This window comes from Aspergillus homomorphus (genome assembly GCF_003184865.1).
Source record: "Aspergillus homomorphus CBS 101889 unplaced genomic scaffold BO97scaffold_11, whole genome shotgun sequence".
Lineage (NCBI taxonomy): Eukaryota > Fungi > Ascomycota > Eurotiomycetes > Eurotiales > Aspergillaceae > Aspergillus > Aspergillus homomorphus.
Genome location: NW_020291897.1, coordinates 660,606 through 682,474, shown reverse-complemented (window position 1 = coordinate 682,474; position 21,869 = coordinate 660,606). Strand labels below are relative to the sequence as shown.

The following is a 21,869-nucleotide window of genomic DNA, read 5'->3' as shown; positions in this document are numbered from 1 at the left end:
GGTGCATCCAGTGGCGGTATATACTTTCAGCACCGGCGAAGTGGCACTGTCATCACAGGTACCGGAGTAGACACGCGCGGAGAAGGACTTCAAAGGAAGACCCTGGGCCGGCCCGCAACCACCGGAGATAACGTTGGCCGACTCGATGCTCGGGGAAACACAGTCGGCCAAGTAGTAGCCACTGAAGGCGATGTCGAGGGTAGCAGCAGCACTGGCCAGCAGGATGGGAATGAGGGCGAGGATCTGTACTCGTTAATTGGAGAACTTAGGGTTATGGTATGCCACCAACCTTGAACTGCATGATGATGACCAAACGGTGCGCTCGGCTCGGGGATGTTGGATGATGGTCAATGGAGAAACACGTAAAATGCTGTATTGCTGGTTAGGGGCAGGGGGGAGTGCTTTCTTATAGTCCTTGTGCAAGGCAATATAGATCTGATAAGCAATACAATGTTCTCCTGTCTCGGTACCTGAATAAATATAAGTGTCGCGTAACCCCGAGTGCCAAGGCCGAACCGATGGCTTTTCACCGCTCGTTTAAGCGAGATCTTATCAGATCCATTTTCCTAACGAGGCAATCTACTCCGTGACCTCCAGCCAAGCATTCCTGCTCGTATTGTCTACGAGTCTCGCTGCTGGCTTCTGGGAGCGTCCGACGGGCAGATGAGGTTATCCAGAACAAGCGCTAACTTGCAAATTGCGCCCACTATTCTAGTTGGAGACAAGCTCTAACTACTTGTATTGTATTCTTGGCAAGACTGATGCGCGCAACCTTGGTTAACCCTCCCATATCTTCCTCCTGTCGGAAATATACTTATCCGTCAGAGAGCAATTGTCCAGCGTTCTGAGCGCTAGCAGGATAAGCACGGGGGCATCCTCTACCAAGAAGCCCATCTTCACTCGTATCGTGCCGCCTACTGTGATCTTCAAGCGTGTTAGCCTTCTAAGCAAATGCAGGCCAGGAAGACATCTGTAGCACACCGCCGGATCTGTTATCTAGCTAAAGCTCAATGTTGTTCTCTACCTTAGCGGTGTCTATGGATGCAAAGTGACGACTTTAGTCTGGACAAACTCCTCCAGTCCCCACCGGGCTCCGAATCGACCCCATCCGCTATCCCCGTATCCCCCATGCGGCAGAGTTGGCTCGTCATGTACAGTCATCGAATTGATATGTACTGCCCCGGCCTTGATGGACCCGGCCAGCTCGAGTGCGCGATAGTGATTTCTGGAGATAATGGAACTAGATAATCCGTATTTGGCCTCCTGAATGATTGCAACGATCTGGTCCTCGGTCTGCACTGACACTATGCCAACTACCGGGCCAAACGACTCGATCTCGTACAGTTTCATGTCTGCCGTGAGCCCTGTAACCACTGTGGGAGGGAAGCTCTGCGCCGTCGAGCCCAGGGCCTGCGGGGCAATGTGGATCTCTGCGCCCTTGGCCCGCGCGTCGGAAACCAGCATCTCGAGTTTCGCTTTGGCAGCCGGAGAGATGACCATCGGTGCCGTGTCAATCTCTCGCAAGATGGCCAGAATGCGGGCCTCGAGAGCTGAAGCCACCGCCGTGGTAACCAGAACCATATCCGTGGACATGCAGATCTGACCATTCTATGTCTGGGTCAGTTCTGTTCTTTCGTCGAGGGTATCGGGATGTATTGGTGACCCACATTGAGAAAAGCGCCTTTCGTGATCTCACGGGCAGCAAGATCCAGATCAGCATCATCCAGGACAACTGTGAAGTTCTTGCCCCCGAGCTCCAACAAGACAGGTTTGAGTGCCATTGCGGCCTGGGAAGCGATGATGCGACCCACCTGCGTCGACCCAGTGAAGTTGCATTTCTTGATTGCTGGATGGTTGATGAGCACGTCGAAGATCTCGGGTGCGTCCTCGGGTCGATGCAGAAGAAAATTTAAAACACCTGGTGGAAACCCAGCATCGCGAAACATCGAGGCGAGAAGGTAGTGTGTCTGCGGACTGAGTTCGGAGCCCTAAGGTTGGAATCGTTAGCAAATGGTACCGTTCCACACAACTGCCGGGAAATCATACCTTGAGGATAGCCACATTGCCTGCGGCTATGGGCGCCACCACGGACCGGAGACCCAGAATGATGGGCGCATTCCAGGGCGCGATTCCGAGGACGACGCCAAGAGGTTCTTTCATGACCAGCCCATAGCCTTGCTGTGTGTGGGGAATGGAGCCGGTGGCCACGCTGGTGGTAAGGGCGGCATACTCTTCGATCAGGCCGATGCTGTCGTTGGTGATGATGTCCGCCCACAGTGCTCCGCAGTGAATTTCCTTACAGCACACCCGTTTGATCTCATCGGCTCTGTCTCTCAGGATCTGTACGTGTGGTCAGCGAGGATATGTGGTTCTCTAGCTCAGACCAACATACCAGAGCCAGCTTGAAAAGTAGAGTCCGACGCTCTATGGGGGTGGTTTTTGACCATGTTGTGAAGGCTTGGGCGCTTGATTGCGCAGCTCGGAGTGCCAGGTCTCTGGTCGCGCCTTGATAGAGAACGGGCCCCCCTGCGTATCGATTGGCCACTGTGCCTTGTCTCTCGGCGGGGGATAACAGGATGTCTTGGCCATCAATGATGAGTGGTACGATAGGCAGTGAGTCCATGGTGGTGAGAGGTGGTTGCTCCTCAAGATAGATGAGATGAGCTATAGTTACGGGAATGGCCAGGGATGAGAAGATTTTGTGGCCATTCGAGAAACTGGGGAACTTGGGGGAAGATGGATAGACCAGACTATGGGGAAGAACCGGAATTGCGGAGATGCGGATGTAGAGATCGAGATCCCTGAATAATCCATCCCAATGCAGTGGAGCCGAAACCAATGCCGACCTTCCAGTCGCGGTGGGATTCCGCCATCTTTTGCCGATTCAGCATACCGAGGCGTGGTCATTCTTGGATCGGTTCGGATGCACTCCACACGGTTCCTCTGGACAAGTGGATTCGCACCCGCACTACACGGGAGGCGCGTCCATAGGGTGTGCATGGAGAGTCAACAGGGGCTGTTATACATCTAGATCTTGAAAGTGCTGAAGAGCTTGATCGCAATGCGAGGGGAGCTATGCTCTCCTGTCCGTCAGTCTAGAGAATCGTACTTAATAGTCCTGAGCTTTGACTGCGGCAAGAACTGGATGAAATCTTTCTCTAGTTCGAAGGGTTAGTACTAGGCTATGGGCTTGAAGTTGGGTGTAACTGATGAGATTGTAGTCCGTACAAACAATCAAATAGCAGACGGATATAGTTTGTAGCCTGGGGCCGAAGTTGGTCGATAAGATCTGCTGGGTCTGATTCTGTTTGCCACTGCACTAACCCTCCCTGACTGGGCTCGGTTGGTGGGTCGGCCAGTCCCTATTTCGCACTGCCTATCTACTCCTACTTTGTACTGTACCATGGCGAATAATCGAGGGAATGAACGAGAACACGTCCACCGGATCGTATCGCGGTGCATCTGGGGTAAATCCAAGCGAGGCGCAATGGATAAAGCACCTTGTCTCCGCTCATTGAGTTCGGGTGGTGCTTCGAGCCAACCTGCACTCCAACTACCTTCACTCGTTCACTGAGTTGCTATCATGCTCCCACGCTCGTTTCTGGCATTCCCCCTCACTCTGTTATTCCTTGTGCTGAGCGTGTGCCGCGAATTTGAGGCGGCGGATGATTCGGATTTGCGGGTTTATCGAACGGTGAGGGAAAAGGAGTGTGGATGACTAAGATCTGACTCATCTACTAAATTCCCTCGTCAGTTACCACAACATCGCATCCCCAAATGGAACTGCACTCATTATCATCGTGATGCCACTGCCCCCGGTTACTGGTTTGTGGCCCCCTACTGGGTGACGGTAGGAGAACCCTACACCACCCGATGGATGCCGTATCAGATCGGTCCCTACATCTTCGACCAGGATGGTGAATTGGTGTGGACCGGAGCCGAGTACACTGACAACCAGAACGCCTTCGACTTGCGCGTGGTAGCCAATGTCCCAGGCAAGCCTCAGCTCTCGCTGATGGTGCAGACCGGTCTGGGCGTCGACCTCGAGCACGCCAACGGTACTGTCCTTGACCACCAGTACCGCGAGCTGGCCAGTACCCCCGTCTTTGACAAGCACGAGTTCTACGTCTACGCCCCCCACAAAGCCCTGGCCATCCACCAGTGGCCCAAGGTCGTCGATCTGGCCGACTTCGGCCTTCCCGGTATCTCGCGCGAGATCAAATTCCAAGGCTTCCGTGATGTCGACTACACGACTGGCCATGTCTTCTTCGAATGGAACTCCGAGGGCCAGATCCCGCTGCACGAGTCCCGCATCGACATCACGGTCGGAAATCCTCCTCACGGCGCCGATTACATCCACTGCAATGCGGTCGAGAAGACGAAAGATGGAAATTATCTGATGTCGTGTCGCCACTCGAGCACCATCTACCTCATCTCCGGACGGGATGGCAGCATACTCTGGCGATTGGGGGGCAAGGGGAACAATTTTCAGGTCGTCTTCGAGTTCTCGTGGCAGCACGATGCCCGCATCATCCTCCAAACACCGGAGCGCATGGTGATGTCCTTCTTGGACAATGCGGCGGACGAGTTGACCAACGACAAGCCCATCTCCTCGGCCATGATCGTCGAACTGGACCTGGTCAATTACGAAGCAAAACTGCTGAACCAGTACTTCCGACCGGATGGCGATCTAACGCGACGTCGCGGCAGCACACAGCTCCTGCCCAACAACAATGTATTTGTCTCGTGGAGTGACTATGGCTATATCAGCGAGTTTGACCACGATGGCCGCCTGTTGACGGAGGCCCGCTTCGCCAGCGACCGGTTCGGCAACTACCGCGCCTACAAATACCCCTGGTCGGCTCAGCCCGCAGAACCCCCGACGATGGTCGCCTCGGTGGTAGGGATCAACGGGTCCGAGTTGTTGAGTGAATTCCATGTGAGTTGGAACGGCGCGACCGAGGTGAAGTTCTGGCGGTTTTGGGCTCGGGCCGCAGCAGACGGCGAGAACGTCCTCATCGCCACCGTGCCCAAGACCGGTTTCGAGACCAGCTTCATCGCCCGCGGATACATGGATTGGGTGTCCGCTGAGGCCCTCGATCGAGGCCAAGCCAGCTTGGGCATCTCGCCGGTCGTGCGCAGCAGTCCGCCCAGTTACTGGGCCCCCGGCGCGGACTGGCCTCAGCCCGACGATCCTCAAGCCCTTCTCTTCCCTCCTTCCCCCGAAACCCAAAGTTGGTCGCCCTCCTTTGTCGTGGTCTTTGCCGCGGCGCTGGCGCTGAGTACGCTGTGTTGGCTGTCGTTGGCCCTCTTTCCTGTCGTTCGTCGTCGCCTGGTGACGGGGAATGCTCAAGTCCGCAGGGGACAAGAGGAGCCCTTGCTGCGCCCTGGAGGTTCTGTTTGAAATACTTAATACTATTCGCAATACGAAGCATGGAAAATGACAATTGATTGATTTTGCAAATGACAATCAGAGAAGCATTGAATCTTGATTCTCGCCACCGCCGCCAATACGTACTATACACATTAGGATGCATAGATCCTCGAAAGGAACGCAAAAGGATTACACGGTAGAATAAGTATGTCGCTCCTGGGCTCTCCCGGCATCATGCTCAAGGCGAGACCATGGTCATGAAATCCTGGCTCAAATCGGTGAAGAAGCTGGCCCCGGCGACCGTCTCAGGATGACCGGCTTGCGTCACGTTGCAGTAGTCGATGAAGTTGCCCGCCTCTGCGTTCTTCTTCTTGATGTAGGTCACATAATCGGACAAGAGACAGCTGCTACCAGGTCCACTCTTGCACATAGGCAGGGGATAGACAGCATCGTTGAGCAGAATGCGGAGGTAGGTGCCCGCGCTGGTCTTCTTCTTCTCGTTCGCTTCGCAGTCAAGTACCTCGAATCCGACCGTGCCTCGCATAGTGATGAAATTGGCGACATTGTACAGGTGGTCGGAGGGGATGCGATCATTCGGCAGGGGTTTCTCGTTCTTGAAGAGATCCATGCCGGCAGTCAACTCGGCGATCTGGTTGTCGTTCAGGAAGGCCATGATGAGCTTGGGCACGGTGAAGGGAGCGCCGTCCGGTCCAGTGCCGTTCTGACCGGGGCCCTGGGCCAGCAGGTCCAAAAAGCTCTCGAGGAAGGGCAGGAAGAGGAGCTTGGTGGGCCCCGACGATCCAGGCCCGACGCCGTACCAGTAGGCCAGGTCCTGGGAATAGGCGTACTTGGTCAACTCATCCTGAGTGAAGACGTTGCACCAGTCGCTGAGACGACCCTGGATCTGGCTCTCGTAGGCGCACAGGTAAGGGAAGAAGGTCAGGTCCGTCTCGGTGAAGGTCAGGTTACCGCTGACCAGCGCGTTGATGCGCTTGATTGCTTTGGGCATCCAGGTGGCATCAACTACTCGATAGTCAGTCGCGGGGGAGGTTGGCTCTCTGCATCCATTGTCCGGAAGCACTTACAGTCCGTCACATTGTTATAATGATTGTTGACATACAAGGGACAGGCGTCCGAGGGTCCCAGCGAGTTGCCGATGGCATTGACGGAGCCGGTGGAGTTGACACTGACGACCTTGCCATACGTGTCGGCGAACTCGTACATGTATCCCAGGAGGAAAGCCTGCGCGGTCTGCACTACACGCGAGCTGCTGATGGGGTTGGCGTACTGGTTGGCCCAGACGTAGAACGGATGGCCATCCTCGTAGAAGTCGGGGTCTGTCGCTCATTGTTAGCCTGCATGCATCACTGGACTGGTGACCAGCTCAAGGAACTTACAGCGAGCGCGCAAAGTGTAGCCAAGGTCTACTGCTTCCTTGCGACCCGTCATCGACTCCTGCGACATTTGCAGCGTGGTGTTGGTCAGGACCGTCTTCCAGTCGGCGATGAACGACAGAGCGCCGCGGGCCTCGAAGCCTTCGCTTTGTACGGCGGCTTGGATCTTCTTCTCTAGATCCACCCATGCGTTGTAAGAGCCGGTATCGGGGAATCTGAAGGCTGTCAGCCACTGTCCTTCTTGTCACAATGAGGGAATCTCTTACCTGCTGCCGTGTCTCACAACATAGGCGGCCTGCTGGACAGTGCACTGCGCAGGGACCTCGTTGGAGATGCGGTGGACATTGGGACCTGGTAATTTATCAGCATAGACACCGCTGGAAAAAATAATCGATTGCACCCACCAGAGAAGTAGGGCGTGTTGGCACCCGAATAGATCAAAGGATTGGAGGAGTGCGAAGTCGAGGGAAAGACAATATCCTGGGCTGGAGCAAGAATCGGGCCAGCATTGGCAACTCCGAGCAGAGCAGCGACAGCAGCGAAAGCGGCCATGTTGGATTGGTCGTAGGATGTGAACTGCTCAAGTCAAAAGTGCAGCTTCTTGGAGGGGTTGGAGGGGTCATTATATAGATCTAGCATCCTGGACGACCGAGGGACGGAGGATGGCCGAATCCCCAGTCTCCGGGCATGCATGCGTAGCTGCGTCATGAGCAGCTGTCAAGCGAGGTTCGACTGTCTTTAATCAAGTGGGACGACGTCCAAGAGTGCTCAGCCAGGGATCCTGCTTGCCTATGAAACGACCATGTGCTGCACGCTAAATGAGGGTTAATTTCGTTAGCGTCTTTGCCCAGTTCCTTCATTCCAGAATGCTCTCTCCATGCGCCCACGTGGGGGTGGCGCTCCATCTAATCCTGCTTATCGCGTCCCCACTCGTCTCCGTGCCTGGCAGCATCCTTAATTTATTCCTACGAACCGATTCGATGGTTCCTGGTCCGCCTGCTTGGAGGGCGATGCAGGAGCTCACTGGGTAGCACGTGAGCAATGTTCTCGTAGCGAGGATTGTAGAAATTTCCTTGATACCCACGAAAAAGTCTCGAATATTATTACAATGTTCTCTTAGACTTGTCCCGTCTACATTAAAGGTATAATCAGCTTTGTGCTGTGAACAGATGGGCTTGAATCCTGAACTTATGAAGTGCTCCACGAGGGCCATTGATCCCATGGACCACACTAAATTATTATTCTATGATTAGTTACAAGAAAACAGCAAGAAGCCGTCCAATCGCCCAAACGAAGACAGAGGAGGAGGCGACGGATGAGGCAGCTCCAGTGAAGACAGCGCCCGCCGCCGTCTTGGTGGAAGATACAGACTCGGCACCAGCTGAAGAGATGGTCACTGCAGAAATAGTCGCCACAGATGAAGCTCTCGCAGAAGAGATCAACGAGCTGGGCGGAGCGCCAGTGCTTGGGGTAAGGGCAATGAAGGCCGTGTCGGTAGTGGACTGGCCAGCATAAACGGCATTAACGTCCTCCGGCTTGTTGGCGCCTGTGCTACCGGCCACAGATACGGTGGTTGTAGAACCAGCAGATTTGGCACTCGAGTAGATAATAGTACCCACTGGAACCAGGCTAGTGTACACAGAAATACTCCCTTGAGTTGCAGTGTGGTCGGAGGACCCTGTAGGAACAAGTCTCATCGTGTGGACAGCTGTTTCATAGATAGTGGAGGTCGAATAGATCTCCTCATCGGCAGACGCAACATTCGCATGGGAGGGCTCAGTGGGTAACACGGTATATGTCGTCACATAAGCAGGCATAGTCTCAGTTGTCACAAAAGTCGATTTGGCCGACGCGGGACAGTCCTTAACAATCGATGGACAGGCAGTCACCGTATGAACTGAAGTAGTGTACACCGTCCTGGTGGCATACTCAGTGAATCGGGAAAGAGGACTAGCAGTTCTCGTGGCTGCAAAACCAGTCCCGGTGGCTGTTATAGGACAGATGGTGGTGTAGTCCACAATAGTCTCGGTGGTGAGAAAGGTTGTCTGCTTTGAGGCCGGGCAATCCTTGACTGAAGTTGGGCAAGCAGTCACCGCATGCACAAACATTTTATAAACAGTGGAGGTAGTGTATCCCTCAACTTCAGAAGCACCAACTACCCTGACAGCGGTGGCAGGAGTCGGTGTCTGGGTAGCAGTAGCAGGACAGATGGTAGTGTAGTCAATCACAGTCTCAGTAGTCACGTAAGTAGTTTTCGCGGAGGCGGGGCAAGTTTTGACAGTCGATGGGCATGCGGTGACAGTATGCACCTCAGTGTGGGATACGGTTGACGTGGTAAAGGCACCGGGGTTGGAGCCAGAGATGTCGGTGCCGGACGAGCCGGATATCGAAGTGCTGAACCTGGCGCTGGAATGGGTCTTGAACCCTGATATATTCACCACCGAGCCAGGAAAAGCAGAGGAACCAGAAAAGCCAGCCTTGGAACCGGAGTCAGGGCCAGAAGGGACTGACAATCCAAAGGTGCCCGAGAAGCCCGAGTCTGAGCTAGATCCGAAGTCGGGCCTAAGGCTTGGGGTTATTGATGGGCTGGCAGGAGTGACGATCAAAGCTCCACTGGAGCTGACCCGAGAACTGGGATTCAAGCTTCGAATGGGAACACGGGTTAACACAGGAGACGAGGAACCAGGAGTAACAGCGGATGAGCGCTGAAGAGCAGGAGCCGAGCTTGATGTGATTGCAGATGTTGTAGTGGCAGCAGCAGCAGCGCATTCCTCAGCGGCCGCAACGCTGGTATCCACAACCAGACCAGATATCTGCACCACCGCGCCAGTTCCATCACACACCACTTTAATGGTGAGGGCAAAGCTGCCAGAGGATGAACCATCCAAGCAGATTGAAAAGGGAGCCGAGGAGCCCGTTGAAATGGTGATACCATCGAGGAGATTGCGCCCCTGATAGATGCTCAACGTGCAAGAGACACCACTACGCTTGCGCTTGGGAATAGAACCCACCGCTACCATACCCGAAACAGAGGAAGCATCAGAGCTATCCACGGACTGCGATGCCTCCAAGGTAATTCCAGATGTGGTGTCAGCCGTGAGCGTGGTCCCATCCTCTTTAGTCACGGCCTCACCGCCCGAAGAGGTCGACCAGGTGGCGGTGGAAGAGCTGCTGGCAGTGGATAAGACTGTGGGGGTAGATGCAGTCATCGTGCTTAAAGCATTGGTCAAGAGACCAAGCGAACCATTGCTGCTGATAGTACTCGCCGCGCTCGACCTGCTGTCAGTAGCGGAAGGGGTGAAGGTGGTGTACGAGCTCGCATCATTGGTAACCGATGTTGTACCGGTACAAGACCTAATCATGGAGATGTCGGCCAGACCGATGATGGGATTGCCATCTGAGACTCCCTGAGAGCAGCCGATGGAGATCACAAAAGGAATGCCAGTCGAGGAGGTGGGAGTATAAAAGCCAGTCACAGTTCCCCAACCACTAGACCGACCAGCCACTATCGCCGCAGAAGCAGCAGTAAATGAACTGCCTTCAACGGCGACACTCAATGTACAGGAAGCCCCGGTCGAGTTATTTGTAGCAATCGACCAGTCTAATGAGACACGGTACTGCGTGCCCACCTCCACCGAAGCAATGTTCTGACGGACAATCACGTAGCTATAGCTGAAATCGTCGATCTCACTAGACAACAACTGTTAATCCTTTTGTTGCCCTTGACATTCCACACCGCATGACAGTCATACTCACAGGTAGGCGCCGCCATCAGGACCCCCGGTACTGATCGTTGGGAAAGTCACCAGATTAGGGCCAGCACTCATACTCCAGTAAGAGGCATAAGATGACGAGCCTCCCTTGATGACATCGGTGCTCGTGCAAGCCATAGCCTGCCGAATGAGAGGCATTAAGCCTGCTCCGAAGAGCAAAGAGCGCAGAAAAGCCATGGTGAATCAAGTGCCTGTCGCTACCCATGCTGGGAAGAGGGAAGTCAAGATGAACATATAACCGGGGCCGATCCACACCCAGCCAAGCATCCTGAACTTCTCGATGCCGGGTCCGTATTCTTTTTTTGGGCACTACAGAGGAGTGACTCTGGGTCGGATTCAATAGATTGTGAAAAGAAGGCGAGTTTAAGCGATGGCGGGTTGGGGCTAACGACATGCAGTTAACGCCAGTGATTTCTGCAGCAATTGATGCCGACCATCTGTGGATTTTGCCCCTGAAAGTCACGGTCAAGTCCGGAGATCAGGTGGCAGTGATTTGCAGGTACAGTCCAGTCCACTTTTCTTTCTCAGGTTGCATAAAAAGCCGTGGTTGGGCTCAGAAATCCTCTCATTGAAGTGATGTTCTATTGGGTTTGAAGGATCAAAGGGATAATCAGAGATAGAAAGCTAGCTAGCTATCAAAGATGGGTGTACCAAGGAATTGAAAAATTCGCCATGGATTCGAGTACAGTTCCTGGCCAGTATTCTTACTTGGAATTTCTTCCTCTGCAGTCAGCACTCTGTTCCATGCAGCACCAAGACTGTGATCTTCAATCGGATCTCTCGCCCGACAATAGCCCGTTGCACCACATGCGCCTGAGTAGGGCCGGGGGTTTATGCTTAGCAGAATTGCGGAGAACTGTCTCGATTCTATGGCATGGGAGACCCATAAATACCTGGTACTTGTCGCTTTGGATAACTAACATGTCTTTGCTTGGAGTTGTTTGAGTAGTTCAAGGCTGGTATGGACACATCTATCGCCTTGTCATTCCGCGCTTCTGACCCCCGACCTTCCACCAAGTTCAACATGTGTCTATAGCCACGAATTGTCTCTACGACCAAAGTGCTGACAGCAAGCCATAGGCCACGGTCATAGAACTCAAATCCATGTCCTCGGCAAGAGCGTTCTCCTTTGCAGCCAAAATGCGACCGAGAGGTATTATCCTGGGTCAACCCGATAGATGCAGCCGCATGTCACGACATCCCTTTGACCGTTAGTGGTTTCGCCTTTGGGGCAAAACACTATCCTCAGGTGCTGGGTCTACAAAGATCAAGGGGTATGCTTGTTTGAACACAGCCATGTGGTGGTAGAATGTCGAGTTCGCGGATGATGGACGCTGTTGTGGCTCACCTCCTGGTAGATCATACTCAAATACTCAGTCAGATTGACATCAAGACAGACGCCACTTCTATTTCACTTAACCTTCCCCGCCTCACGCCTCGACGACACGTTTTGCAAATCCCAAAGCTGCCAAGGTGGCCTGATCAGCGTCAACGACGGCCGTTGAAACCAGCGGTGGAGCCAGACAGCCAGATGGTGGACGAATATAGGCTGGTTCGGGTACCTCGGCTTATTTGAAGCTGTACTGGAGCCAGACTAGGGCTGGCTGATCGTCGTGACACCCAATGAGGCTGTCGAAGCCAGCTGCTCTAATTTTCTTTCGCTCGGCGCTAAGCATGCAGTAAGAGTGAGACGAAAACACTACTGATCCTGTCTAGCATTAGCTAGGGGTCAAAGCAGGGATCAACCTCAGGTCAGCCAAAATTTGACAGCTCTTTAAAAGGGCTTCTCGTTCCCACTGCTGCTTTGCTCCATCCCAGGTCGTCCACTCCCCCACATTCTCCTCCACCATGGTCTTCTATCCGCCCAAGTGGGCAGGCGAATTGCCTCCCATCCCTGACACTTTACCTCTCTGCGACTTCATGTTAGACGAAAAGTACGGTCGGGCTCCCCTACATCAGTCTCCTGCCCCATTCATCTGCAATGTCACGGGCAAAGGATATTCGCCGGCCGAGATTGTTGACCGTGTGGACTATTTGGCCCGCACTCTGTCTCAGGAACTGGACTGGGAGCCCAACACCGGGGCAGCAGAAGATAAAGTGATCGGTATTTTCAGTGTGAACGCGGTGAGCCCTTCGAATCTCCGTGTAGGCTCAAATCAAGATACTAACAGAGGGTTAAGATCGACACAATGCCCCTGGCATGGGCTGTGCATCGGCTGTCGGGCATTGTCTCCCCAGCCAACGCAGGCTTTTCCGCCGCAGAATTAGTTTATCAGCTCACGGATTCCAAGGCGACGGTGCTCTTTACCTGTCTGCCTCTGCTATCCACCGCTCTGGAGGCTGCAGCCAAGGTTGGGATTCCTCGTCAGCGAGTGTTCTTGCTGGAGACGCCTACAGAGCCAGGCCAGTCGCTACCGGATGGATCATCAGATTTCAAGACGGTGTCGCAATTGATCGCAGAAGGCCAGAAGTTGCCCCCAGTGGCGCCATTGCAATGGGAAGCTGGACAGGGTCGTCGGCAACCGGCTTACTTATGCTATTCCAGTGGCACTTCAGGGTTGCCGGTACGTTGCGGATCAACAAAGCAAAAACGGACCCGTTTCCCAAGCAGCACTAACCGCGAGTCGTACAGAAAGGTGTGATGATCTCGCACTACAACTTCATTGCCAACATCCTGCAATTCAAGCAGTACGATGAGTCGTCCGGCATGCGCATCAAGGGCAAGCCCGAAGTGACGAGCTGTGTGCTGCCCATGAGTCACGTCTATGGGCTCAACTACGTATGTAACTACGCCGCCTACCGCGGCGATCAGACGGTGGTGTTCGCCAAGTTCCAGTTGGGGGCTCTTCTTGAGGCGACCCAGCGATTCAAGATCAGCATTTACTGCCTTGTGCCCCCCATTGTCTTACGCCTCGTGCAAAGTCACGAGCTGTGCCGGCGGTACGACCTCAGCACCGTGGTGGGACTCTACACCGGGGCGGCTCCGCTGGGCGAGGAGATTGAAGCAGCGGTGCGCCAACAATACCCCAGCGTGAATGTTGGACAGGGTTACGGTATCACTGAGGGTACCACCGTGATCGGATTGACGCCCGTGCTCGATCAGTGGACAGGCTCCGTGGGCTGTCCCATGCCTGGCTCGCAGTGGAAGATTCTTGACGAGGATGGTAACGAGGTGACTGCGTACGATACGCCAGGCGAGGTCCTCGTCTCCGGCCCGCACATCACCATGGGCTATCTCAACAACCCTAAGGCCACTGCAGAATCCTATCGCGGCGGGTGGTATCACACCGGCGACGTCGGCGTGATGCGCCTGAGCCCCACGGGCAATGAGCACTTGTTTATTATCGACCGCATCAAGGAACTGATCAAGGTCAAGGGATTACAGGTGGCTCCCGCGGAATTGGAAGCCCATCTGTTAACCCACCCCGCAGTGGCCGATTGCGCTGTCATCCCCATTCCCGATGCCGATGCAGGCGAACTACCCAAGGCCTTCGTCGTCAAGTCGCCAAAGGCCGGTCCGGATGATGCGGCCACCATCCAGGCTATTGTGGCACATGTGCAGGACGCCAAAGCCCGCCACAAGTGGCTGAAGGGTGGCGTAGAATTTATTGAGGTTATCCCGAAGAGCCCGAGTGGCAAGATTCTGCGACGCTTGCTGCGCGACCGAGAGAAGCAGGCTCGTCAAGCGAAACTGTAATAGGAAAAGTAGTGTGATAATCCCCAGAGCAGTATGAATTAGAATTTCTACGGCCAAAAAAGAATGACCTACGCAGGGCTCGAACCTGCAATCTCTTGATTCGTAGTCAAGCGCCTTACCATTGGGCCAGCAGGCCAGCTGTTGGAAAAGTGCTCCAAAAATATATTTATAGACCAAAATAAAGTTTCTGCCCAGAAAAATGTCGCAGCACCGACATCATTTTCCTCGCTTGTGGTTTACATTGCATATCTAAACCAACTTTTCTTTTTTCTTGCGAATATCTATTCGGTCAAAATAAAAGCTTGTTCGTCAAGCCTGGACTACTCAATTCATGCTCAATATCGGCAAGGCCTTTCCGTAACTTGTGGAGTGAACAGGGACACCATTTGAAATATATATATAACCTTCGGGTGAGCCAAAATCGACCTCGTGTTGACCCAAAACACATCTAAGTCTTTTTGGCCTACAGAAACCAGTTTATAAAGATCTTAACTCTTTCCCCCGAATAAAAAGCATAGATTATATTAAATGACACTGCTAGCATATGTAGGTCTTGCAATTATCAACACAAGAACAGAAGATGTGGACTCGAGGATATTCTCCTTTAGGTAGCGCAAGCCTTGGCGCTCTTGGACGTCTTGGTCACTGTGGTGATCTCAGTGACCGTCTCCTTAACAGTAGCCGTACGAGTGCTGGTCGCTCGCTCGGTGATCGTTACTGATGGCTTGAGGCTAACCGTAGTCGTCTTAAGGATGGTGGTTGTGGGCGTTGCCAGCGTGACGGTCTCCTTGATCGTGCTCACCGTTGCCTTAGTCTTGGTGACGGTAGTCTGCGGCAAGGTGATCGTCGACTTAATGGTCGTCGTTTTCAGACTAGTCACTGTCACCGTCGCACCCGGAACAGACACGGTCGAGGTCTTGGTGGCCGCGGAAGTGATAGTGCTGGTGATTGTACTAGGCTTGAGAGTAGTGGTCTTCGCGACGACTGTAGTGCTACTCTCCGTCAAAATCACCGTGACGGCTTTGACGGTCTCGGTGGCTATCTTGGTTGTCGCGGAGACGCTAGTGATTGTGCTGGTCGAGGCCTTAACCGTAGATGTCTTGCCAATGGTCTTAGTTGTTGTGGATGTGACATACGCCGTGGGCGAGGCTAGCTTGTCGGTCGAGGTCTGAACATAGGCCGTCAGAGTGGTGTATTGAGTGACGGTAGCCACGTTCACCGTGGCCCGGGGCAAGATCAGATCGCGTTTGACATTGGCTGCCGGGATACAGTTCAGCGTGGTCGTGACAGTCTTTGTGCGAGTCTTGGTAGAGGTCACATCCACGGTGGTGGTGGTGGCCTTCGTGCTCTTGGTGGTCGTGCCACCGCTACCCTTGGTGATGGTCGTGTACGAAGTGAGCTTGACGGTGCCTGGAGTGGATGTCTTGAGACTAGTTGTCGTACTGGCCACAATTGAGGTAACCGTCTTAGCCTTGGCAGACGAAGTGATCGTGCGCATGGCTGTTACCGTGCTCTTGACCCTGGTAGTGACATCACCCTCGGTGACAGTCGCGGTGACTGTTGTCGTGTCCTTGACCGTGGTGGTTCTGGTGCTAGCAGAAGCAGTGACAGTCTCGATAGCTGAGCTGGTGATTACAGCCGATTTGATGCTCGTCACTGTCGGCTCCACAATAGTCGTGGTGCTCGAAATTGTGGTCTTTTTCACGGTAGTCTTGAAAGACTCAGCCAGAGTCACGGTGGTGCCAATGTCCTCCGTGATCGTCAACTTAATAGTCGAGGTACGATCGGCAGGAGTGAGCGTCGTAAACGCAGTCTCCTTGTCGGTGATAGTTACAACGGTAGTGACAGTCGCGGTTGGAGTAGCTGCAACCAGCGCCGAAGTGGTGGGGATGGCGCTGGCGCTGGTAACAGGCAGGATCGTCGAGCTCCCTGGTACGAAAGGAGTGCCGTCAACGAGAGTAAGATTAATCCAGGAAGTCGAGGCAAAAAAATTGGTGAGCTCGAACTGGGCAACCGTACTGGCATTCAGTATCGTTGCGAATGACGCCCGATTGGCGGTTGACGAGCCAGGGCCATGGTTCTGATACTCACCGAACAGCACCCCGTCGGTTTGGGGGCTGCTTGAAGACCATTGCTCCCACCCAGCCGCTTCCACGCAGGAGTCGAGGTAGGATTCCACATATGCCACCCGAGCATAGCTATTCCACGGACGACCCAATGAGATCTCAGACATGCTGCCTGCTCCGGAGGCCGGAGTGACGGTGCACTGATCAAAGACAAAGCCACCGACGCTGGTGCTGGTGGAGCGCTTGTCAGCTGTCAAGTTTACCCCGTCCTCGTTAGGCGAAATCGTTGAGTTGAGAAAGTAACCAGAGCCAGAACCCCAGATCATATCAATGTTGCCTTCGATATAGCTGTTGCTGGCGAAAAAATAGCCGTTGATCAACAGCGCATCCTGATTGCCTGTCACCTGGCAACCGTAAAGTGAGGCGTACTTGCTGGACTTCACCGCAAAACCAAGCGAGGCGTAATTCTTAGTGGTTCCAAAGTTATTCACGAAGTTGATATTCACAGCCTGGAAGTAGTTACCCGTGGCGTAAACAGTGGCGCTGTCCGAATTGGACTGATCGGCCTGCGTGTCCACCCCGTGATTATATTGAATCGTCACCTGGTTTCTAGAGTAGTCGAGATGATCGTCCGAGTATCCAATGAAGATCGTGGTACCAGAACGATTGACAACTAATTGCTCCTCGTACGTACCAGGGTAGATGAAGACAGTGGGTGTCACTTTACTGGAGGTTGGCAGGGCATTGAGTGCACTTTGAATCGTGTCGTAGGTTGTCACATTGGCGATGGCGGTTTTTGAGACAATGTAAGCTCCAGCCGGAGGAGTAGTTCCATCGTACACCGTGGTTGAGTTTGTACCAGTGGTAATAGTCGTCGTCGATGCGGGCTGAGGGGTGACGATCGAATCCCAGTAAGTCATATCAATCCAATCAGTTGATCCCATGACGTTGTCCAGCGTGTATGTGTCCGAGGTTAACAGTGAACAGTAGCCGAAGGCTTCTCGAGACGCAGCATTATTTTCCCAGTTGCCAGGCCCAGAGTTGTTGTACTCAGCAAAGGTGACATAGTCGGTGCGAGGATCAGATGTGCTCCAGATCTTCCAGCCGGAGGGGTGAATTATGTCCGAAAGATAAGAGTTCTTCACAACAACAAGAGCATATTTTGAGTACGGCCGGCCCAAGTACACGAGCTCGGTCAGATCGACCGTAGCATCGTTGGCGGCCTCAAACAGGCACTGGTCAAAGATATAGCCGCCAATCGCAGTCGACGAAGCACGGCTTTGGGCAGTGATGGCAGACTTCTGCCGCTTGGCACCGATAGTGCATCCTTTGAAGTAGGCCTTGGAATAGCCCCAAATGAAATCAATGGCACCCTCAATGTAAGATGATTCGTAGTACTGGTAGCCAGTCGTGCTGCCGGTCAAAAGGGTATCTTGCCAACCAACAAGGCTACAACCGTAGAAGCCAATCTCGGATCCGTAAATAGAACCAGCCAGAGTCACATACGATGACTGGGAGCCATCAAGATTGGCGGTATTGATGATGTTGATGTTGTACAGGGCGATCTGATTGCTGGCGGTTGCGAATGTAGCCGTTTCGGCATCAGAATGACCAGTCGGCAACGGGCTGACCGACAAGCCTCGCGAGAAGGTGATGGTAACTTGATTGTTCTGATATGTGGCACCGGGGCTTCCACTCTGGTAGCCGATAATCATAACTGGCCCATCACGGTTCACTGACGGCACCTGCTCCTCATACGAGCCCGCATATAAGAAGATAATTTGGGTGGAGGAATCATCAGGCAGAGACGCCAGTGCATCAGTCAAGTTACTGTACGACCCATTCACAGCACATCCGGGCGAGACAAGCACTGCACCCGAGGGAGGCACAGTGCCGCTAGTTGGGTGCGCCCAAGTGGCGGTGGCAGCCGACGTTGAAGTGTTAGTACTGGTCGTGCTCGATGCTCCGGTCAGACTGTACGAAGGCACATAGTGGTAAGCAGTCATGTCCAGCCAAGAAGTGTCGCCTACCCACGACGACAAGGTATAGGAGGCCGCCTGCGTTGCCGTCAGGTTGGTAGCATAAGAGACGCGGCTTGACGACCATGCTCCCGGACCAGTATTGTTGAATTCGCCAAAAGTGACAAACTCGGTGTTTGGCGAACTGGTCGACCACTGTTGCCAGCCGGCAGCATTGATGTGCTTGTCCAAGTAGGAGTTCAGATATACTGCGATGCTATACTCCGAATATGGCCGACCGAGATATGATTTACCGTAGGTCGAGCCGTAGCTGCTGGTATAGGTGACGTAACAGGTATCGAAGACATAACCGCCCGACGCAGTGGACGAGGAACGACTCTGCGCTGCAATACAGGCTCCAGGGGTGTTTGTAGCGATGTAGCATTGGTGGAAATAGGCGGTCGAGAACCCCCAAATGAAATCAATAGATCCTTCGATGTAGCAGTTGGAAAAGACTTGAGTGCCCTTGTTAGTGAGCAAGGTGTCCTGGAATCCAATAAACGAACAGCCGTAAGCCGCCATATTGGTGCCATAGAAGTCCGCAGCCAATGCGGCTGTGTTGCTGGTCTGAGGATAGGTGTTCTGGAAGTTAATATTATACAGGGCTAAGCCAGAGCCGTCAGTTTTCTTCGCGTAGATGACGGGTGTGCTCTCGTCTTTGCCCGCACTAGTGAGCTCCCCATTGCTAAATTCAATGGTGACAAGATTCTGCGTGTAGTCATTCTCAAACAGAGTCTCGCCGCGCAAAGTAACCTTCCCAGACCGCGTGATCGAGATCTGTTCGGTGTAGGTACCCGCTAAGATGTAAATGGTGTAATCCTTGCCATCACTGGGCAGAGCAGCGATAGCCGCAGTGACATTACGGTACTGCCCAGTAGTGGCATTTCGTGAGACCACAAACGTCGAGGTACTCGTAGCGGCCGCGCTCGTTGCTGAAGCAAGAACCGACGAACTTGCTGTGGCAATGAGGGAGGCACTGACAGAAGTGGAAGCCGAGGAGTTGTAGACAGAGTCCGGGAAGCCGGAAAAGGGAGCGACGGCTGACGTGTCAATCCAGCTGGTACTTCCCAATACATCTGCCAGAGCGTATGCGCTGTCATCCGACAGAATGTTGACGACACTGCTCCGGGAGCTGCTGGAGGCGCCTGGACCAGTGTTATTATACTCTGCGAAAGTCACACTGCTACTGGAAGATGATATCAACCAGCCCAGAGGCGCGATATGGGCATCAAGATATGAATTGAGGACGGCCACACGAGCAGACTTAGAGTAATCTCTGCCCAAGTAGGTACTGCCCTTGGGGACAGAACTATCGCTCGGTACGAACGCGCAGGTATCAAAGACAAACTGGGACGGCCCGTAGTTGCTCTGGTAGGATTGCGCAGCGATGGTCTGACCACTTGTCGTTCCATCCGAAATGATGCGAGAGTTGTACACGTAAATGCCACCGTAACCCCAGATAAAGTCCGTGGTGCCCTCGATTCGACAGTCGGAGAAATAGAAGGCGCCGTAGTTGATCAGCAAACTTCCCTGAGAAGACTTGATGCCACAGCCATAGAAACCTAACACTTGAGCCTTGGCAGCGACAGCGACTGCAATGTTGTTATTCGTGGGGGTAAAGTCATTCTCGAAGTTGATATTGTAGAACGATATCCCCTTAGCATAGTATTGAGACGCTTGGAACGTTGCGGTCGAAGAAGATCCACCGTTACTAGACAAAACCCCGGCACTTTGAATAATGGTGACTGTATTGCTCGACTGGTCTAGCGCGTTTTTAGTCTCACCGCGGAATACAGTAGCACCCTCACGACTGATGGTGATGGCTTCCTCGTAGGTACCAGATAGAATATAAATGTATCGAGTCGTTGAATCAGATGGCAGGGCAGCGACAGCCGATGCAATGCTGGTGTACTGGGCACAACTGCCTGATGGACCAACCACTAGAGCACTGGAAGGCACCACGGAGGGCAAAGAGCAACCGGTCGAAGACGATGTAGCGACAGAAAGAATTGCGGAAGAGGAAGCAGATACTTGGGCTGCAGCGGACGAAACAGCAGTCATCGCAGTGGCGCCTGAGCGAATTGAGGTCGGAGTAGCCGAGGTGGCTGTGACCTGAGAAGCGGAGGTCGAAAAGACACTAGTACTAGAGGAGGTCATCGTGCTGGCACTGGATGTTGATGACTGAAGAACATCGGCGCTTTGAATAGCGCCCAAAATGTCAGAATCGACCCAATCGGTGTTAGTTGCTGCGAACTGATAGTAGACACTGGCGAAAACCTGGGCTGGAGAGAACCGGGCGAGATCGGATGCACTCAGCAGGTGAACATATTGCGACCGCACAGCTTGGTTATTTTCATAGGAGCCTACGCCAGAGTCTCCATATTCACCATAGAAGTTGCGAGGGTCCAGAGCATAGCTGTCAGTGTAGGCCCCCGACGCTGTGATCAAGCTGCCAAGAGCTGAGTTCCGGTAAATGACCACTGACCCGTACCCATTATTGGCCGCTCCGAGATAGACATTCTTTGTGCTGGTGCCCGATTTCTGCTGCACCGAGCAGGAATCAAAGACGACGGTGGAGTTGTAAAGGACTGAGTTGGCGGTAGCACCCTTGTTGTACACAAGCAATGCATTGGAGTTGATGGGTACGACCGTGGTGTTGTAAATATACAGACCAGGATACCCGTAGATAACCTTGTCCAACGCTTCGATATAACTGTCGGCAATGATGGCAAGGCCCAGATTGGCATTGATACCCAGACTGCCGGATGAGATAAATTGACAGCCGTAAAATGCATTCTTGAAGCCGCGGATGGTCGCAGCCGCATAGCTTCCAGTCGCCGTGTTCACAAAGTTGACATTGCGGAAGGTAATCTCGAGGACGTTGGAGGTGATGGTCAGCGGACTAGGAGCGGAGATGGTGACTTTGTTTTGACTATAGTCTCGGAGACTGGATGATTCACCGATGACAGTCACGGTTGCTGTGGCCGAGATGGTCACGGCTTGAGTGTATGTGCCGGCCTTGACGGTGACCGTGGGGATGCCCTTGGACTGAGCATAGGAGATGGCATCGCCGATGGCAGTGAATTGACCGGAGGCATCCGTGGCAACTACAACAGCGGTGGAAGATGTAGTAGGCACTGCGGTTGTAGCAGTCACGGTACTCTGCGTACTACCTAGGGAGGTTGCAGTCGCAGTAGGGATGACAGCCTGAGCGATGGCTGAAGAGGAGGGATTGACAGCAGGACAGCTCTGGGCCAAAGCCAGGCCGGCGACGCCTAACACAGACCAGAATTGCATGGTGGCTTTGCTTGGATGTCCGGTTCTGGACCACGAGAATCGCGGAACCAGTCGGAAGGTGGTGGTATGTACAGAGAGGAATCACACTTCGTTGCCATGCAAAAGGTATTTATACCCCAATGCTGGATTCAAGTAACGGCCCTGAGCCTGTACGCTCCAGCGACGTGGACGGCAGGTAGGAGGCAATCATAGCCGAGCCTCCTTTCTTTTTCATGGCGTTCTATTCCAGGAACCGGTGATACCGGAGGGT

At 53.5% G+C, this 21,869-nt stretch overlaps 5 protein-coding genes and 1 non-coding gene across 6 annotated transcripts; 2 read left to right on the top strand and 4 right to left on the bottom strand.

The window, feature by feature from the left end:
• Positions 1 to 953: 953 nt before the first annotated feature.
• BO97DRAFT_29584 (putative aldehyde dehydrogenase) lies at positions 954 to 2,893 on the bottom strand. Its single transcript, XM_025691145.1, has 4 exons — positions 2,393 to 2,893; positions 2,047 to 2,340; positions 1,668 to 1,988; positions 954 to 1,608 (listed from the first exon to the last, which is right to left on the bottom strand). The coding sequence occupies exons 1-4, from the start codon at positions 2,621 to 2,623 to the stop codon at positions 1,036 to 1,038; spliced, it is 1,419 nt and encodes a 472-aa protein (XP_025553099.1). The 5' UTR covers positions 2,624 to 2,893; the 3' UTR covers positions 954 to 1,035.
• A 690-nt stretch (positions 2,894 to 3,583) lies between these two features.
• On the top strand, positions 3,584 to 5,435 carry BO97DRAFT_442222 (uncharacterized protein; the record flags this gene model as incomplete). Its single annotated transcript, XM_025698241.1, has 2 exons — positions 3,584 to 3,694; positions 3,755 to 5,435. 2 exons carry the CDS (start codon positions 3,584 to 3,586, stop codon positions 5,402 to 5,404), a joined length of 1,761 nt encoding a protein of 586 aa, XP_025553098.1. The 3' UTR covers positions 5,405 to 5,435.
• Positions 5,436 to 5,612: 177 nt separating this feature from the next.
• On the bottom strand, positions 5,613 to 7,579 carry BO97DRAFT_449403 (phosphoglycerate mutase-like protein; the record flags this gene model as incomplete). The annotated part of the gene is made up of 5 exons (XM_025698871.1): positions 7,173 to 7,579; positions 7,035 to 7,119; positions 6,772 to 6,983; positions 6,460 to 6,711; positions 5,613 to 6,397 (listed from the first exon to the last, which is right to left on the bottom strand). The coding sequence occupies exons 1-5, from the start codon at positions 7,318 to 7,320 to the stop codon at positions 5,613 to 5,615; spliced, it is 1,482 nt and encodes a 493-aa protein (XP_025553097.1). The 5' UTR covers positions 7,321 to 7,579.
• A 4,788-nt stretch (positions 7,580 to 12,367) lies between these two features.
• On the top strand, positions 12,368 to 14,263 carry BO97DRAFT_387975 (acyl--CoA ligase). Its single transcript, XM_025693623.1, has 3 exons — positions 12,368 to 12,665; positions 12,722 to 13,105; positions 13,174 to 14,263. The coding sequence occupies exons 1-3, from the start codon at positions 12,390 to 12,392 to the stop codon at positions 14,236 to 14,238; spliced, it is 1,725 nt and encodes a 574-aa protein (XP_025553096.1). The 5' UTR covers positions 12,368 to 12,389; the 3' UTR covers positions 14,239 to 14,263.
• Positions 14,264 to 14,302: 39 nt separating this feature from the next.
• Positions 14,303 to 14,374, bottom strand: BO97DRAFT_t102. Its single transcript has one exon. It is a non-coding gene; the product is annotated as a tRNA-Arg (tRNA).
• Positions 14,375 to 14,842: 468 nt separating this feature from the next.
• Positions 14,843 to 21,619, bottom strand: BO97DRAFT_449399 (putative pectin methylesterase; the record flags this gene model as incomplete). Its single annotated transcript, XM_025698870.1, has 2 exons — positions 14,843 to 19,254; positions 20,467 to 21,619. The coding sequence occupies 2 exons, from the start codon at positions 21,617 to 21,619 to the stop codon at positions 14,843 to 14,845; spliced, it is 5,565 nt and encodes a 1,854-aa protein (XP_025553095.1).
• Positions 21,620 to 21,869: the final 250 nt, after the last annotated feature.